We start from the raw sequence: 19,872 nt of genomic DNA, 5'->3' as shown, positions 1-19,872 counted from the left end.
TCCACCGTTTCTCACGAGTCTTAACCCCCATATAATTGAACCGTTTCCGTCCATTTTGACATAATGCAACCATTTGATATGGAATACTCAAACAAATTTTAATAATCCAAAGCTTTGATTTTTTTTATTGCCCACTTAACAGATACAAGCAAATTACTGTTTGGAATGTACGACAAACTTTGTTTTTCCATGCAGGTGGAAAGCAGTTTGCTTCGTAGGGTTCCGAAGCCTTATTTCAATTGTTTGTACCAAACGCATGAGTTCACGCATGAGTTAAGGGGCCCAGATAGCCGTAGCGGTAAACGCGCAGCTATTCAGCAAGACCAAGCTGAGGGTCGTGGGTTCGAATCCCACCGGTCGAGGATCTTTTCGGGTTGGAAATTTTCTCGACTTCCCAGGGCATAGAGTATCTTCGTACCTGCCACACGATATACACATGCAAAAATGGTCATTGGCATAGTAAGCTCTCAGTTATTAACTGTGGAAGTGCTCATAAGAACACTAAGCTGAGAAGCAGGCTCTGTCCCAGTAGGGACGTAACGCCAGAAAGAAGAAGAAGAAGAAGAAGCATGAGTTCACGTCAGAAATACGAGAATACTTGACTTTGTATAAGATTTCAATTCAAATTTTTGATGATTTATTTTCGTGTATTTTACGGTGTGTCAGATAGTAAGATTTTGTATCAAAACTGCAACCGATCGGTTTTTTTTTTCGCTGGAATGAACGTAAAGGAAAATCAAAATTGCGATGGTTGAAATTGTTTAAATTAAGGTAACACGGGAGACCGCGTTTTTTTTCCCAAGGTGTGTGCATTTTACTCTGTAGCCAGAGTAAGGTGTAATCACTTGGCGAAAGCGGCTAGGAGGCCATCTTTAACTTGATGGCCGTTCTGTTTACCAACATTACCGCCTTGCCTGGATGATGCTGAAACTGAAACTAACTGTGCTGCCATCATTGCGGACGAAATTGTCAAAAAAGAAAGAAAGCAGTAGAGCACAAATGGAGCAGGGGCGACCAGATTAGAATAATTCTTGACAACACAGTTTCTCCAACCAATCAGGAGTCAATCTCATGAAATTTCCGAAATTAAATTTTTTTTGATGCCAGATGTCTTAGAAATGCGTCGAGATCTGGTGTTATTTGAAAAAAAAAAATAAAAATCGACCTTTTGGGACTTTGAGTTGGGGGAGTGAATTGAATTTGAAATGAACGATTTGAATTCAATTGCTGAGAAATTCAAAACAATAGTATTGAAACGTATCCTTTATAATTGTTGGCCACTGAAAGCATATTATATGTGATATTTCATTAGGGTGGTTCATTTACTTTCCATTAAGGTGGTCCTTTTTGTTAAAAAATAAAAAAAATAGAATTTTAATTGAATATTGAAGACAATAGTATTGGAACATCTCTCACATTATCGTAAGCCATTTTCTACATTTAATATGTGGTATTTTATTAGGGTGGTTCACTTATTTTCCATTAGGGTGGGCCTTTCTGTCGATAAATCATAATTTTAATAAGATATTAAAAACAATAGTATTTTATCACCTCTTTCATCATCGCAGGCCATTTCCTTCATTAGATTCGTGATATTTCATTTGGGTGGCTCACTTATTTTCCATTGGTGTTTGCCGAAAACTAAAAAAAAAAATCAAGAAATTTTGAATTTGATCCTTTTTTTAGCACAATAGTATTTTAATATTACGGTTGTTAAGAAAATTTTCCGGTTTGCGGTAGCCGCAGAGTGTTACCGCAGCTGTCAAAGTTCTACCGCAGGCTTCGAAATCATTCCATCATTGAAGCAAACAATTCAATCATAGTATGCTTGAAAGAGAAAACGCTATGAAAAATAGCAACAAACAACGATCATCAAGGTATCCAAGGTATCATTGAAGCCTACTGATGATTCACCAGTGCAAATCAGTGATGTGACAGCTGCGGTAGCTTTTCGTTGCACCGTAAAACGGAAAGTTTTCCCTAAAATTGCAATATCTCTTTTATAATCGTAGGCCATTGTCTTCATTTTTGTTTAGAGAGGCTTTGAAATCCTCTGAATTCATGCGCCTCCAGTTCCATTTGATATGCGACATCATCGTAGGACACTGTTTACATATTTCATTAGGGAGTTTCTCTCATTTTCCATTAGGGTGCATCATTTTTCGTATAGTTTGAAACCATGATTTCTCGCAAAAGTCTCGTTCACTTTCCTTAATTATGGTGTCATTGTAAAAATTTCAACCTTAATATTTTCAGACCGAAAGATTATGGTGTGGACTACTACATAATATTTGCGTAATGTTCGACGAAAAATGTAAAGGTAACTTAGTTAACAACAAAAGAGTTTTCTAGAAAGCCTCTCATTGTTAGAAAGGTCCTTTTGAAAAGTTTTGCGTGATTTTCATTCGGAATGCAACACTTCACTAAGCTGAACCAGTTTGGAGTCCTCGTCTCATACAAAATCCGCTTGCTACTTCGTGGTTTCAGATGCACTCATCTCAGAGATCAAGCATTGAGCCTCAGTGACCTTTCTAATTCAGTTTTGCACCATCTGTGCAAGCTCAGATAAAAAAAATCAGAGTGATTGGTGAGAAGCCTCTGAACTGTAACCCCGGGGCCCTTAAGATGGGGAACTGTTAGATTTTGCAATGGTTGTAGTAGCAATGAGGTAAGCAACGAAAGGGAGAGAAAAGGAATTGTGATATTAAAACAATATCATGTTGGTTGTTTTTGGTACATTACATCGCATATATTTCCTAAATTACATCTGATTTGTTTGGACTTTTATACATTTTTCGATGTTCTTCGACTAATTGCAAAATGAACTGTTTCTGATTTTCATCGGTTGACAATTTCGAATTATATGTTTTAATTAATGCAATACCTCGTTCCGCTTTGTCATTTACTACTTCCAAACTTTGAATACGTCTTTTGGCATCTTCATATTCTTTTTTGCAATTCCACTGCGTAATATCAGTTTCCAACAAGGATTCCGGAATCTCTAGAGCATGGAACATTTTTTTAGTATCTTGACATCCTTGTACAAACGAGTGTAGCTCGAGTGTTGAAGCGTCGTTTGATTCGGTTATGGATTTAGCAGGTACAATTTTTTGGGTATCTGAAAATCAATGTTAGAAAAATAATAATCTCGGTACAACAAATTAAACGAAGTATTTACCTGATGTATGTAAGGCTTCCATAATTCTTTTTTTATCTGCTACATCCAACTTTTCGTCAAACAAACACAATCCGATGAGATTGCTATCCAAATACTGCAGATGATTCGAGAACCCTTTATGTACTGCTTCGGCAACTTCTTTGTCAACAGCCTCGTAAATTTTAAGCGATTTTAACAAATTGAGAAAGAAACCAGTTTCTTAGATATACTTTCCCAATGAATACATTAAATCGTGCTAATTCATCTTTAGTTGCCTTAGGTAACGCAAAAGTGTATCGGTAAAGGAACATTTTTAAAGAATAAATAATTTTAGCCATCCATCTTGCATAATGGAAAGCACCAGGAGTTCTTATTTTAAAATTTTCATTAATTTTTCCACCCAAAAATATAATCGTAAGCTGAATAACTTCACGATAATCTTCGTGGTGATGATGTTCTATTAGTTGTCACTCAAAAAATTCTGATAGAATTACCCTCTCGTTGTCTGTTATTGATGATTTAACGAACGCATCATTTAAACTAGAATGGTATGAACTCTTTTCTATGCGGTGCCATTCCATCTGAAACCGCTTAAAGATCTCAACATTTGGAGATTGTGCTGTTTCAAATTGCAGTACCTTGAATGCCTTGCCAACTAACAGCTCGTGTATGTGATGTCTACAGGGAAGTCCAATAAGCTGTCTTTTAAACATATTGTTTAGATGTTGACACGCTCCTTTCTTTCGACCAGTGTTTGATGCAGTGGTATCAAATGATGTAAACATAACCCCAAAAAACGAACGTTATATTTTAGAAATTATCAATAATAAAATTGTAATGAAACAAGAATTGTTTTATGAATTGTAAATTTAAAACCACTTCAGTTCGACACGAATGCACCCTGGTGTAAAGTATCGTTAATACACAAAAAAAAAATAATAAAATTGAAGCTAAAACACACTTACCTGCCTTCAAGACCCCAATCGACAACTGCATTATAAACTGCTACTGCTTGTTCTATTCCTGTTGAATTTTGGATGGGGGGAACAGCTAACAACTTACGGATGCCATCACCAGATACAACTATAGCCAATCGTTCAGTTTTGGGGATGGCTTTAGACGACAATATACTAGGAAGCAGCTTTGAATCCCAGTGAACTGTTAAGTTAACCTGTGGCTTAAATGTTGTTTTCAGCTCATGGTGCTTTTACTTACGATTTTTTTTTTTGAATATCCAATGGACTCCTTGTTCAACAATAATGTTGAAACGTCGTGCCCCAAAGATTTCGCTATAGATGAAATTAGAAATACCGCATTTCGATCACTCACTTTGCAGCGGTCCAAAGCAGCAGCCACATCGACAGTAATAACGTTTTTTAATTGTGGTTTAGGAGTTGAAGATGATTTTGGAGGACCTAGAAAAAAATATAAAAATCAAAAATATTAGAATCCATGAAGAACATTTTAAAACATATTTGCAATGTATTCAATTCACACTTACCTGGTATCTGTAAATCTTCGCCGATAGTACCGATCGAAGTAAAGGACTCACTCTGGATTTGAGATGAGGACTCAAAATCACTACCAGTCAATGTTATCTTTTGCTGTAGACTTGCTTCTTTCTGCTCACTAGTTGGCGGATTAGTCTCTTCTGTTACCTGTAAATTAGCTTCCTCCTCAAAATCACTACATGAGATAGTTTCCGTTGGACCAGTCTCAGTTGTTGTTGTAAAAGTGGATTGTTCTCGTTGTTCTTGCAAATACTGAGATGCTTTTTTCTCCTCTTTAGTTTTTGGTTTATACTTCTTCGCGATGTCGAAAAGGTTCCGCAATGAATGAGAGAATTCATTTTTCTTTTCAGTTTCTTTCTGCAAGCTTTTCCATTTTTTTTATCTGTATTTTGATTATGGCAGATAGAGTTGTGCTCCCAGACAACCAAAATGTACGTATAACGAAATCACCTGGAGGCTCTATATGTGCAAAATTTCACTCATAAGATGTTGCGAATCGGCCTTCTACGTACTAAAGTGGAGGCGATATGCGTGCATATATTATGTGATGAATAATAACATATAATGCGAGTGTATAAATATTCTACCGAACTAACCTGCAATATTATGCGACTTAACTTATGATAACAAATGATGATTTGACAGCTGGTACGGATTGATCCGACTTACTCTGTACGTGTGTACGGGACGAAACAAAATGTACAAATGAACTCAGAAAAGAAGTGTTTTATGCGAGGAAACTCATCAATCTGACGAGTTTATCCACGGTGTTTAGCGAGTTTGATGTAATTAGTATGAATAAACGAGTTGTAACGTGAACTTTCATGCGATTTCTGGTTGTCTGGGCTTCAATGAATTCACTGATTATTGTTATTGGAACGTTTTATTTTAACTGTTCAAAAGAAAACCTTAATGAAAATATCTTAACGAAGAGTTGCATGCCAATAAAGAATCATGATTCAAAACTATACAAACAAAGTTGATTTGTTAGATCTGTTGAGAATATTTTTTTTAATTTACAAATTAAATGATCACCCTTATGCAAAACTGAGGACAATAGCCCTAATGAAATATCACATATTATATGTTAACAGTGACCTACGATGACATAGGAGATGTTTCATTACTCTTGTATTTACTAATAGTCCCAAAAAGTCGATTTTTCAAAAAAAAAAAAAAAAACTAAATAACACCAGATCTCGACGTTTTTTTTTTTTTGGCGGTCCACTTAACAAAGGCCGATTGAGCTCAAATTTTGCCTGGGGACAACATTACTGGATGATGCTGAAACTGAAACTAACTGTGCTGCCATCATTGCGGACGAAACTGTCAAAAAAGAAAGAAAGGAGTAGAGCGCACGAGGAGCAGGGGCGACCAGATTAGAATAATTCTTGACAACACTGTTTCTCCAACCAATCAGGAGTCAATCTCTCGACTACCTGTCCCAGATGTTTGTAAACAAAACGGCCAGCCCTTCCTCACCTACCCTGTCTCCACAAAGTGAGCATAATAGGACACCTTAGAGAATTGGACCCACCTTGGTGTCGATCGAAGGCGCGTCCACGTTCGAAACCATGGGTAGGACAAATTATTTTGTCATTTTTTTGCACAGTGAAGCTAAGAAAAATTTTAACCACTGGGAACCCTAGACTGGAAATTGAAAGTTACTATATTTGAGGGGCTCAAACGCAAAGTTGAATTTTGGTCGGTTTTGAGATGAGGAATTTCTACTATTTCTAAGCGTTCTAATGATATTTTCAGGTGATTTTTCCGTTCAACACAAAAAATAACATAATTCGTAAAAGACCGGCTTGTTGCTTTTTGACTCCCATGTAATTTGTATAGAATGGAAAACTGCTGAAAAACAGTACATATTCTCAAAACTAGTTATATTCACTGACACTCGTTTGCTTCTTATCTCCTCATTTTCATGCCAGTCGTTACCGTAAGAAAGCATTCCGTCTTTACAGAGCTGCTAGCGACTGAGTGCTTTAAAAATTAGAAAAAGGGACTTAAAATGAAACACACAGGAACCAAGAGAACGAAACGAAGCCTAATAGGAGCCAGAAGATAAGAATATGATTCTTCATAGCATCAGATCAGACATTTCGCTAAGATCTAAGACTTTTTTGTAATTACGTGTAACTGTATGTTTTTTAGGAATTTCTCTAGAGATTTCATCAGATAATGATTAGATTTTACTCCGGAACTTTCTAAAGGAATTCAACAAATTTTCCTAGGGAATTTCTTTAAGATTTTTTTTAGAATATCTCCAGGGAAATACCAAGGATTTATTCCTGAAAAATAAATCCGTGAGGTTCTTTCAAAGAAAATCCTAAAGTAACCTCTGATAAAACTTGTGTAAGTTTTGAAGTCATTCTCAATGAATAAGGATCTCTGAAATAACTCCTAAATGAATTTATCGAAAAGCATAGGACAAAATTTTAATAGAAGTTTGTGTAGGAATGATCGGAGGAATTATTGAAAACATGATTGTGGTATGAACTGGTGTGAATACTTAAATATGCTTTTTAATATTGCATGGGAATTTTTCGTGAAACAAAAAAAAATGTTTGGGAAAACTGAAATACTTGGATGGAATGCTGGAGAAATTCCTAGAAAAAAGTAGATGTGTTCGAAAAACCCCTCCAGGAATTTTGGATTTCTGGGAGGAATCGTGGATGAATTCTTGAAGAAATCCACATGAAAAATCCCTCTGCTATGTTTTTTTTTAAACTTTGGAATAAACCTTTGTGGATTTCCTCGGGAAAAACTCTGTAAAAATCTAGAGTAACAACTGGAGAGTTCATTGAAAAATTAGTGAAAATATATCTGGAGGACAAAAAAATCAAAGTTATACTGAAGGAAGTAGCTTTGAAGTTCTCAAGGATTTTCTAGAGCAGAAATTCTGTAGAAATCCTTCTAAACATCCTTTGAAAATCTTATATGAAATTCTTGAAGAGCCTGTTGGACCTGTTATAGTCTCTGAAGGTTTCTCTGGAGCCTGTAAAATGTTGCATCTGGATTGAATGCAAGCAGAATAAGGAAAAAAGAAACTTTTGAGACCATTTTGGTTAAAATGGAGGCTTTAGAGGTTTCCCATTAAAAATAGAGACTTTTTAGAGACATGCATTAAAATAGTGAGTCTCTTAAAAGAAACCTGCTACCAGCCCTGTCTTTATTAGAAAGCAAAGGCACATTTCCCAACCAGTTGCCTGGATCATTCATTGGATCAACTTGTGTTATCAATCATATGAAAAAAGAATATCCCTTATACTAATATCCCCTTTCAAATAAATTTTTACTTAACAATTTTGACAAAAATAGACCAAACGTCTTGTCTTTACAACCAGTGAGATTTTTCCAATGTCCTAAATAATAAATTGATAAACAACAAAAAATTCTGTGAGTTTGTGTACTTTTTTTTCTTACACAGAAGTGACTCAGCTAACACCAACATTCGATTCTTAAAAAAAGTTTCATCGCACAGAAATTCCATCAAATATATCAGTGGAATTCCTTCAACAATTCTTGAAAACAGAAATCTTTCAGTAAACTGTACTGATCTGCACTAAATATCATAATAAGTTTACTTACTAAAAGCTACTTCCACAACTTTCTACGGCAATTCTGAATCAGCCAAGAACTTTTAGAGAGTATGCTTTGGGAGTTCTCTAGGGATTCCCTTGAAAATTGTCGTGACTTTCACTGCCGTGAATCGCAAGTCAGTCCCATCTGCATTTTCGACAAAAATGAGTTGAGTTCAGTTTTCAACACGTTTTCCAATGCTGTTTCAGCTGCACTGATGAGAAAAAATTAGGAAAAAAAAAAACAGGAAGTTCAATTGTCCCATAATGAAAAGTAACCGCATATCAGTCCCACTACAGATTTTCGCACCGTGAAACACAAAAACGAACCGTGTTTCGATCAACTTCATATTTTTCCCGGAAATATATCATAGTGATAACCAGATTGTGAAAGTTTCATACAGATTAAACCAATACAGATGTTCCAATCCTCTGGAATTTTTGGAATATTCGTATGGAAAACGAGTTTGGAAACTTCACAGCCCATTTTCTCAATGCTTACTTTTTACAGATGGGACTGACTTGCGATTCACGGCAGTTCATTCTCCATAAGAATAAGTACGACTTTGATCAAGTTTGCATGTATATTGAACAGATGATAAATAGTTTAATTTATTTTTTAAGCTTTTCTTGTGGAATCGTGGGTAGGACAATCCTTTGACTGTGCTACCCAGGTGTTTTTATGCGTAGTACACCTACCTGTTCTACCCACTCCCCGCGCCACTGGTGTCGATAGACCGTTATGTGAGCTGGAATAATTACCAAAACAGATACAATAACACGCTGTGTCGTGTTATTGAAAAAAAGTTCAAATATCTTAAGACCTTATTTAATGGTAATTCTTCTAAATGTCATAACCCTTCGGCTTCCATTTGTGTCAACTAGTAGCCCTAAACTCGAATCTCTTCGTCCGCTTTCTTCCCATTTGACACGATGATGCGAATTTTGTTGTTTCCTCACATCGGAATCAATTTGGATTTCCAGAGTTGGGGATCTTGAATGGATCCTCAACAGTCAGATTCAGTCATCGTCGAGGTTATGGAGCACACATTTCACCTCAAATGTAAAAAAAAGTTTACCAAAGACGAGATAAAGGGGGATTAGGGGCATAATGAACATACGGGGCGAAATGGACACCCCCTCAATATCTGAGAATATGCAAACTTCATCAAAAGTTAATACACTGCATGAAATCTGTGTTCCATTTGAAATGTTAGACGGTATAAAAATTTATTTTTTGCTTCAATTGTCCTTCACAAATTAGACCTAAAGTTTTACTCAGTTTCAAATTGGCATATAAGCAAGGTCGTGGAAGAATCTTATTTTTGAGCAAAGTAGCGAACCCAGAAAGGTTCTTTTTAGCTATTATGATTGAGGAAGAGCCCTTCTATATATCGGAACAATTGACAGTCGTCAATATATTGGAATTACTAAATTTCATGCAAGTGTTCATTTCGCCCCGATACCTTTTTTCCAGCCTTGTTTTCGACCCAATTTTCTATCTCGCTTTTCTGACATATATGATGATGATTTTTATCATCATGAATGAATGTAGCAAGTCGTACTAACATCAAACTTGAAAACTAGCCCGGGGTGAAATAAAAATATTGCCATTTTATAGACTTAAACCGAGCCAGAAATTGCGTACGAATTTCATAAGAGAGCACTTGTGAATTGATTTCTTGACTGGTTTTCTCTCTTTCATAAAATTCTTATGAAACACAAAACGTACGATATTCACAAGAAATTCTTGTCGTTATCATTAGAGATCTTATGAATATCTTTATTTTCCTAAATTCAAAGAGCGATTTTCTAAATTCATAATGGTCCTAGAGAATTCCATAATTAATATCTATGATCCTTCATAAGAGTATCTTATGATATTCTACCCATTTATATTATGAACGCAATGATCGATGGAAGTTCACAAGTTTTTCTTATGAGTCCCATTAGATGCTTCTTATGTCTTTATTCCAAAAGAATTTCGCATGAAATTCTTACGTGGTTTTTGATAAGAAGTCTACTGTTTTTTCACAAGTGTTACTAGTCATTGTCATACGCGCGCTCATGAATCTCAATCGTGAATATTTTGTTATCAGCATCGCTCCACGTGATTCATAAGATTTTCGTATGAAATTGTTAAGAAAATCGTACTCCATTAGATTGTCTTATGAAAGCCAATGATCAATGCGTTTGATAACCAAATAGAGTTTCTTATGAAATTATATCTGTCTATGTAATGAGTGTTATTTCATAAGTCTGTTGTGGAATATTATAAGATTCTCGAATGAAGAACAAAATACCTCTTATGTCATTATTCCATAAGAAAATCTTATGTACCTCATACGTTCCAATAGGCCTTTTCATATGACAGATCCGTCTATGCATTTGTTTACATCGGTGGAGGACCGGTGCTAACACGGGCCTGTCATTTTCATAGAAGAACTGTCAAAGTGCTTCCCGATCAGCTGATTTGAGACGTCATGTGAATAGGCCTATTCCTCAGTGTTCATCTTTGCGTTTACCACAAGCTTTCGCCTGTCAACATTACTGCGCCGACAACGATGAACACTTTCCGACGGCTGATGCAGTGCACCAAATCGTGCAAGAACCAATCAAAGCAGTCGGCAAGAGAGAAGTCTTTCCACAAAATTTAACTTTTATCGGTCTGCCGGGAACTAGAATGCGTACAAAATTTTACACGATTTTTACGATGACATTGCAATCATTCTTTTACGAGCGGTGCCGAATGCGTTGAGCAGCGAAAAAAATAACTCCTCTTATAAACAAAAATCGATTGTTCTTCCGACTTTCGGCTTTTTGCGACACCATCGACCGACAATAAACGCCAATCGATTGACTGTGACAGCAGTGTTGTGTCTATCCCCTTTCGCTGTCGGCATTCTTAGATATTTTTTTTTCCTGATGTGGCGTGTAAATGTCATTCGATTAAAATCGGCACGCGAGACAGTTTTCTTTTGTCGAGCCGACGGCTGTCATACCGAAAGAGGGCGACAAAAATACAAACAAAAACCTGAGCGAGTTCTCATCGGAAGCAATCTCGGTACTTGTTCATCAATAATTATCTCTAGCGAACTGCGAAATTATCTTATGGCCGCACGGGATGTCATCATAATCACCCTATCCATTTCAAGAAGCAAATCTCAAGAACCACTCCATATATCGATGCGAAAAATGTATCACTATGATTCTATATATGTAGTGCACAACCCGATACATTTTCAGCTTCATCGGTTCACTAAAACTTGAGATTTGCTTCCACAAAGTTTTGATGATAATTGTTAGAGTGAGACGAAAGATAGGGAAAATAACACAGTCTCCCGTGTCCCCTTATCTGTTGAATGTATTTTGATAAGCAGTATGATTTTCAAAACACTTTTACGTGAACGGAAAATAAATCCGATCCTGCCAGGAGTCGAACCTGGAATCTTCTGATCCGTAGTCAGACGCGTTATCCATTGCCGCACAGGACCCTTGGCGTCGGTAATGTAGATTATTGCCATAGATTCGATTTTTGTTTTCCTATTGTTTTGAGAACAAAAACAAATCAGTGTTTTTTTTATTTTCCTTTGGTTGAGTATAGTTAATATTGCACGAGTTATTTGTTTTAAACTTGTTCAACTCTAATATGATATAAATATATGTATTCTACAGAATTCATAATTCTATATGATATTGAAATTTATTACAAGTATTTTAAATTATATTTGTTTTATTATAATATTTATAATTATAATTATTACTAAATGCAGAGTAGAATTGGTTAGAGCAATCATCTTGATTAAATATTTCGAAATCAATTTGACAGATTTCAACTGTCAAAATGGCCGAGCGGTCTAAGGCGCTACGTTCAGGTCGTAGTCTTCTCTGAAGGCGTGGGTTCGAATCCCACTTCTGACAAAGGATGCTTTTTATCCCAAAAGTCATTACTAGCATTGCTGAGCGCATCTCACTATAAGGAAGACTACTTTCAACGCAGGAAGCATTGCTGATGAACCCTTATTTATAAAAAAAAAGTTTTCCAAGATTTGGATATTATTGAATGCTTTGGATTCTAAAACAGAGCCTGGAACCTGGAATCTTTGATCCCGTAGCCGACTACGCGTCCGAACACGTCCATTGCACAGTGGTCCAGGAATCAGTTTTACGCAAAAAGATGCATTTTGAGCTTTAGAATGAAATATTAGACGAAAACGGTCTTCTACAAAGTTGTTTGTACTCCCAAACGAAAAGAGATAGCGAGTTTCTTAACTTACCAAATTACGCATTTTTCAAAGCTCTAAAAGTGTTTCATAGACTACTTTGCTGAGAACTTTGAATTGAAAACTCTAGAGCCAGAAAACCAGTTTTGTATGGACCACTTTATATCACCGTAGGAAAATAGCTCTAAATTGTTCAAAGTTGCTTGAAATTAAATGGTCTACAACTTTGCTGAAGCATGTATAATATAATTTCTACAAATAAGAAAGTTAGTTACACAATTTCTATGAAAATGTGGTCCACCCTAATTTTCAATAAAACCAAACAAAGGACCTTACTAATACAAACAACGTTTTTGTCTAATGTTTCATTCTAAAGCTCAAAATGCATCTTTCCGCATAACACTGATTCCTGGACCATAGTGCATTGCGCCACAGGACTTTTGATGATCGATAAGGCGGCATCCACAAATAACGTAACGCTCAAGGGGGAGGGGGGAGTAGGGTCAAGCGTTACGGCTCATACAACAGTTTAGACATTTTCATACAAAAAGCGTTACGGATGGGGGACAGGGGTCGAAAATTTCCAATTTTAGCGTTACTTAATAAATGGATGCCGCCTAAAGAAGATACTTGATATTTTTAACGTATTTGAATGCACTTTAAATCAAGTAATTAATAATAGCGTTCATAATCATTTTGTGCCATTTTTGATGATACTGCATAGTTTTTAGTAACAAGTACTTCATGACAATTTTTCTAAAACAATAAACTTACATTTTTTTAAATTTGTACGGACTAAAAGTAGGTTATTAAGATTTCGGTAAGACTAACAAAATATACAAAATAAAAGAAAAAAACGATTTTGAAAAAAATAATACATTTTTAGAGTTTTGAAATTTATATTAATTGTAACAGAAGGTTATTTTTGTTAACTACGCATATCCTAAAATTTCGTTGCATACGAGTCATAGTGATTAAAGATTTTGAAATTAAGCTGACAGATTTTAACAATTTGTATATGTCAGGATGGCCGAGCGGTCTAAGGCGCTACGTTCAGGTCGTAGTCTTCTCTGAAGGCGTGGGTTCGAATCCCACTTCTGACATACTACTGACTTTTTACTCGAGAAATGTATCGAAATATGGCGAACGACCGACAAAAAATTGCCTATTATCGACAACATTCGCCACAAAAAGCAGTCGATCCTGCCAGGAGTCGAACCTGGAATCTTCTGATCCGTAGTCAGACGCGTTATCCATTGCGCCACAGGACCCTTAAAGTGTCGGTAAAGAAGTTCAGTGTTATAGAAATAGGTGAATATTTACGGTAAATAAAATGAAAATTTCAAAACTCAAGTAGAATTTTCATCGAATAATAACCGAAAAACGAGAAGATTTGTTATGACATATTTTAAAATTCTGCTTTTCACAAATAATTTAATTTATTTAACTATTTTAAACAAAGCATCGGTGGTTCAGTGGTAGAATGCTCGCCTGCCACGCGGGCGGCCCGGGTTCGATTCCCGGCCGATGCAAACCTTTTTGATATTTTGAAATTTACGTACCGTAATCCAGGGGTATGATTGATCAACGGGGTAACATTGACTCATCTAGAAAAAAAGTTCGTAGCATTATTAATTGATGGAACATTTCCAAAGCATGCATCCCGGTCAACCATCCTATGAACTACTTTAAATATCTTTATCCAATAATAAATATTTCTGTCGGTTGTTCTTTACTGTTAATTTCGTTACGTATATTCAAGTATCTTCATCAATCTATAAAGCCTTATGAGTAACTTTCTTTATCAAGCATGCATTATAAATAAACCTACCAAGAAATGATACTAAATTTCGTTCGATCATGTTTTATCGATTGGGCTTTAGTTACCTTCATGAATATTCATCGAAAAACGAGTAACGAATGAAGTCAAAGTAACGTTATATATTGACAAAGAAAAATGAAGCTTTGTATCGAGGCACCATTATCATTCTTTTCCGTATCGATACGTTAAGCAACGTGAAGGTATTCTGGTACATCGTATGACAGGTCTCAATTGTATCGTCGCTAATATTCATCGTATCAAACTTTAAATGTCCCACTACGACGGATATTACAACTTACCTCTAACATAGATTTATTTTCCAAGTGTATCTTTGTGAAAGCTGTCATGGTTTGTACACTTGTTCACCAAAAATGCAATAAAACTACTGAATTTCGTTAAGTAACTTGAGTTCAATTACCCACTTTGCACTTTTTCACCGAAATCACATGGACGAACACAATTTGAGAGAAATGCTTAACGATCGACACCAATCACACCACTTTATGATACAAGTTTCTTCCCGCCCTCTGTGTGACTTACTTCGCCAGGCTCTTATTTTCACTGAAGGATTTCATTCCAATCACACGCCGTAAAAGTTCTATAACTCATGATTTTTTATGAAATTCTCCACCGCCCGCGTAAAATTTAGAATGTAAACAAAGTTCAATCCTTCGTACTGAGAAAAAAAAAAGCTTGTGTGCATCAATGTGTGCGCGACGCTCGACGTAAAAATACGGTTCCTTTGATTGTGTTGTTTTCGCTGTACTGTGAGCAAATGCCATAATTGGGTCCTAAAATGTTTAATGAATTCCTGTTTTTATTTAATGATACGAAAGAGCATGTTCTTGCAACTACTTTAGCAATTTTTCTAGCTCAAATAACGGCTATAACATTTTTAAACTTCAATTTTAAAAATGGATCCAAATATAAACCTTGGCACTTGTGATCATGTTTGACATTCACTTTTTCGACAAAAATGCCACAGGGCTTATAGTTTTAACACTGGGGTTGCTCCTATCTGACATTTCGGAAGGGACACGGAAAACAAAATATACCCAAAATTTGAGTTTAAACCAAGGGGTGTGACAAAATCTCAAAAATCATAAATAAATGTTTTTTGGACTTAAACCAATGAAAATCATTTAAAAATTGAGTAAACATGTGTTTCTGCCCTAAACTTAAGCGTTTGATACTAAAATTGGGACAGGGCTTTAGGACCCTATTGTACGGTCAAAAGGAATTGTGTTAATATGTTTGGGCTGAATGTTGTTGACAAACAAAGAATTTTAAAGGAAATTCGTATATTCCATCTGCTGAAGGAATGGAGGGAGATGCCCGTAGATCTATATATTCTAGTAAAACATTTTATCATAGCGTTGATATGTTGTGTTTTGACTACTCACTATATCACAGTGAGCCGTAAGTTGTGAGACGAATCTGGAAACTGATTGCGACAGATATGAAAACGATACGACGGATTGAGAATACGGCAAGATGCATTTTCTTTGCATTATTTCCAAAAAGAGATCAAGATTTATCAAAATCTTATTGTACAATGCTAAAGCCGTTTTGAAAAAGAATTGTTTGGCATCGGTTTGTATCAGCATCATTCACTGCAATACTGGGAAAACTGCAGTTCTCACCGATCAATGCTTAATACGATGGATACTAGGACATCACCCTATGTATGCTCAAGAAACATGCCTGCTGCAAGAGTGCTGGCCATTCTTGAGGCCACTCTTCCCTTGCATTGAGACAACAGATGGATCGCAATATCCATAGTTTATGAGTGCCTCTTGCCACACTTTGGTATGTAAAATAATGTGGCATAGTGGATTAGTGTCCTTTGGCTTGCTTTTCATCTATCAATTAGAGTTCAATTCCCAATCAAAAAGGTATGGTATTGACAAAAAAAAACATAACAAACATAAATACAAGGCGGTTCGGTTCCCATGGAACCCAATTTGTTGATGGCCGCTATTTTGTTATCGAAATTTTGATAACATTTATCGAATATTCAGGTTTTTCAGTGACAGTTGATGACAGATTCCCTTAACTTTTGTGAGCTCGCAATCTAAGCCTGCTGTCTCCTCTCTCTCTAGGACAGGACGTGACAGCTCAACTAAGACTGTCCAATTGTTTTTCAGCCTATAACCTCAACGATACAAATTCCAGTGGTACAAGTATCATTTTAAAGCAAATCTTGTGAACAAATTAAAAAATCAAGGCTCATAATTTGATTGTTTCTTGCACGCTTCATCCATTCATTGCAATAGAGGATGCTAGCTTTTTAAAAAAGTTAGGCAGTATTCGAAACCGGCAATATTTTTAGAGAAAATTAACACAATTTCCATTATATTGCTTTCAATTGCATATTTTAGATATATTTTGGCATTGTAGGAGCACATGCGGTAAACTTAACATCGAATATAAATAGATTTGAAACAAAAAGGCTTCATGAAAAATTTTTAAACTTTTGATGAAAACTCAAATTTACGAATTACCGGGCTGGCAACAAAGTGTCCTGTTGCAATCCAACTCAACGATGTGAAAGTAGGCTTTTGCCAAACAAAACGACCAATTAGAAGTGGTCTTTTTTGACAGGCAATTGGTTTCATTTTTGTACTTTGACCTGATTTGTCTTGTCTTAGCTTTCTCTCAGCTCAATAACTAGTGAAAAGCTAAACCGATCCCTCCAGGATCATTGTAAAAAATAACAATACTCGTAAAACACATTTAAAACCAACCGGCGGTACGGTGTTTTTAGATAGTCGGAAAAAAGGAAGCAAACTAAACACTCGAGGATAAAAATGTCGGTTTGCTGATCAGAATTCTACGAAGAGCAGAATCGATCCTTTCAGGGTCATCGAACGGTTAAAAAGCACCCGGTTGTGGGTTAGCTGCGTAACATCCGCCCGGACAGAACGCGCAATCTGAACAAAAGTATCAAACTTCGTAAAAAAAAAAACATTTTCTGTGCAAGAAACGACCAGAAGTTCCACGACGCAGACAAAAACGAAGCTTACAAAAGAAAAAGTATCATACTGGAACAAACTCACCGGATTGATTCTCTCAAACCATGTGCTGCCTGTAACTTCCGGATGGTTCTTTGAGCTTGGGACAGCCAAAACCAACTGTTTCACAGTACTGAGGACACAAATCAACTAAATCACTTTTTCATTTTTCACTTTTCACTATTACATTTCTGAATAAAAAAAATGTATTCTTATATAACTGGATATTAAAAACGGGTAGAAAATTTTATTTTTCACTTTGACGACTGTAAAAAAAATTTTCGCGTCCGATTTGAAGCACGGCACGGTTCGATCCTTTTGTCAAAATTGGGAAGAAATTGTTGCCAAAAAACGGCATTTTTCAGCTCACATGTTCTGAACACGACGCAAACTGTTCAAGAGAGAAGCTCTTCAAAATGCTTCTTTGCCAAAAACTGGTGTTGCCAAAATCGGGAAGGCACTGTATTTCTATTCATATGAGCAGCAAGTTTACAAAATAATCTCCTGAAATTTATTTTTCAGTCATATTCTACATTATGCAGTACATCAAAATGTATGTTTCAAATAGGGGAAAAGCACTAATTTTCGACCTACAAGAAATCTGTGCCAATTTTAGGATTTCCATTCCAAGTAGGTCAAATGAGTGGGTCGAAAATTAGTACTCGGTCGGTGGTGGTACTAAAACATAAAATACTCCAAAGCTATTCACTACCAGAAAATATCCTACAATGGCTAAGTTTTGCTTTTCACGATCTTGCAAACGCTTATTTGTATACTTCATAGGTTGTACTTTAAATAAAAATTACTTTTCAGTTACAGGAATTAAGGCCCAAACGCAATGTGGACGGAAACGGAACGGCAACGGAAAGCGGAATGTTTGCGGTTTGTACTAAAATAAATCCGCTACTCTTGCCGTGATTTTAAAACGCAATGAACATCAGCGGATTATGCGCGGTTAATGTTTGACGTTTATTTGTTGTCAAGTTATTTAGCATAGGCATTTGGTATTTTCATATCATAAGTATGGCATCGAATATTCTGCGTGCAGTTGAAGCAATCCGAACCATCCAACAACTGCGAACCATTCGAGATATACAGAATGGGAACATCAAGAAAGATCGACGATGGTGGATTCGCCCATCTAATCTAAACAGGGCAACGGAAGGATTTTTTGAGACCGCCTACCAGCTGATGAGAGAACGCGATCCGGAATATTTTTTCCGCTGTACGAGGATGTCTTCGTACACTTTTGATTTGCTGCTCTCTAAAATCAAGCATCGACTAGAAAAGTTTTCAATAAGAACTCCTATTTCTCCTGAGTGTCGACTGTTCGTGACCTTGGTGTAAGTTATGGCGCTTTGAAGTATTTTTCCACATTTTCATTAATTTTTTTTTCTAATTTCAGATACTTGTCAGGGGGATCAAGTATATTTTATGTCTCTAGACTATTCCGCCTTGGTGTTACAACCGTCAGAGAGATAACCCAGGAAGTCACGCAAGTACTGTGGGAAGAATTGAAGCATGATTATCTGCCGGAAGTGGACGGACAACAGTGGCAGAGATACAGTGCAGAGTTTGAGTCCCGCTGGAACCTGCCACATTGCTGTGCTGCTGTTGATGGCAAACATGTTACGATAACATGTCCACCGAACTCAGGGTCGATGTATTATAATTATAAAAAGCAGTACTCCATAGTACTGATGGCTATGTGTGACGCAAACTATAATTTCGTTGGCGTTGACATAGGTGCCTACGGAGGAAATGCTGACGGAAGCGTATTCGCTCAAAGTGCTTTCGGATACCGCCTCCTGCACGGAGAGCTAGAACTACCACAACCATCTGCGCTACCTAATGGAGACGTTCTTCCTTACTTCATCGTTGGAGATGCTGCATTCCCACTTAAATCAAATTTGATGCGACCATATCCCGGAAGGAACCTGGAAATCCTTCAAGAAAATTTTAACTACAGGCTTTCTAGAGCACGCAGGACTATTGAGAATGCTTTTGGTGTGTTGGTGGCCCGCTGGCGTATTCTCCTCTCACCACTGCAATTGCAACCTGATGCAGCTGAAAACATTGTGAAGGCCTCGGTCGTTTTGCACAATTTTGTCAAAAGACATAATGCGAATCAATACGCACCACCCAGCTTCGTCGATCATATTGGTCAGGAAGGTGAAATTATCGTACCCGGTGAGTGGAGGTCGCAAGTTGATCCTCTTGTCGGAATCGATAGTGATTTTGTACAGCGAGGGAACAATGCAGCTAGGAATGCGTACCAAGCAAGAGACGTTTTGGCAAAATACTTGCTAGAAACGCGATTCCGCTAGCATAAGTATCACAGAATGAAGTTTTATTAATTCCTAAATAAGCAATATAAACGCTAATTATTGATTGTTTTTTTTTTTTTGTGGCGCTGTTCAAATTATATCGAAGAATACTTCTATGTAGTTTTGCACACTCCCATGGGTTCTTCCAGAAAAAAAACTACTTGGATCTCTTAAAGAATTCCATCATTAGAGTGTATGAAGTAGATGAGAAGTAGGATCTGATCTGATTGG

The 19,872-nt window shown here is 36.5% G+C and overlaps 1 protein-coding gene and 5 non-coding genes across 6 annotated transcripts; 4 read left to right on the top strand and 2 right to left on the bottom strand.

The window, feature by feature from the left end:
• Positions 1–11,676: 11,676 nt before the first annotated feature.
• Trnar-acg lies at positions 11,677–11,749 on the bottom strand. Its single transcript has one exon. It is a non-coding gene; the product is annotated as a tRNA-Arg (tRNA).
• Positions 11,750–12,093: 344 nt separating this feature from the next.
• Positions 12,094–12,176, top strand: Trnal-cag. The gene has a single exon. It is a non-coding gene; the product is annotated as a tRNA-Leu (tRNA).
• A 1,322-nt stretch (positions 12,177–13,498) lies between these two features.
• Trnal-cag lies at positions 13,499–13,581 on the top strand. Its single transcript has one exon. It is a non-coding gene; the product is annotated as a tRNA-Leu (tRNA).
• A 95-nt stretch (positions 13,582–13,676) lies between these two features.
• Positions 13,677–13,749, bottom strand: Trnar-acg. The gene has a single exon. It is a non-coding gene; the product is annotated as a tRNA-Arg (tRNA).
• A 190-nt stretch (positions 13,750–13,939) lies between these two features.
• Positions 13,940–14,010, top strand: Trnag-gcc. Its single transcript has one exon. It is a non-coding gene; the product is annotated as a tRNA-Gly (tRNA).
• A 4,136-nt stretch (positions 14,011–18,146) lies between these two features.
• Positions 18,147–19,705, top strand: LOC110679109 (protein ALP1-like). Its single transcript, XM_021853081.1, has 2 exons — positions 18,147–18,657; positions 18,720–19,705. The coding sequence occupies exons 1-2, from the start codon at positions 18,338–18,340 to the stop codon at positions 19,639–19,641; spliced, it is 1,242 nt and encodes a 413-aa protein (XP_021708773.1). The 5' UTR covers positions 18,147–18,337; the 3' UTR covers positions 19,642–19,705.
• The last annotated feature ends 167 nt before the right edge of the window (positions 19,706–19,872 follow it).

This window comes from Aedes aegypti, chromosome 3, assembly GCF_002204515.2.
Source record: "Aedes aegypti strain LVP_AGWG chromosome 3, AaegL5.0 Primary Assembly, whole genome shotgun sequence".
NCBI classification, from domain to species: domain Eukaryota; kingdom Metazoa; phylum Arthropoda; class Insecta; order Diptera; family Culicidae; genus Aedes; species Aedes aegypti.
This window is presented reverse-complemented; position numbering and strand designations above follow the sequence as displayed.

Excerpts from the sequence above, each read along its gene's own strand:
- LOC110679109 (XM_021853081.1), top strand. The coding sequence starts at position 18,338 with ATGGCATCGAATATTCTGCGTGCAGTTGAAGCAATCCGAACCATCCAA. Across the intron at positions 18,658-18,719 it reads CGACTGTTCGTGACCTTGGT|ATACTTGTCAGGGGGATCAA; the intron begins GTAAGTTATGGC and ends TTCTAATTTCAG.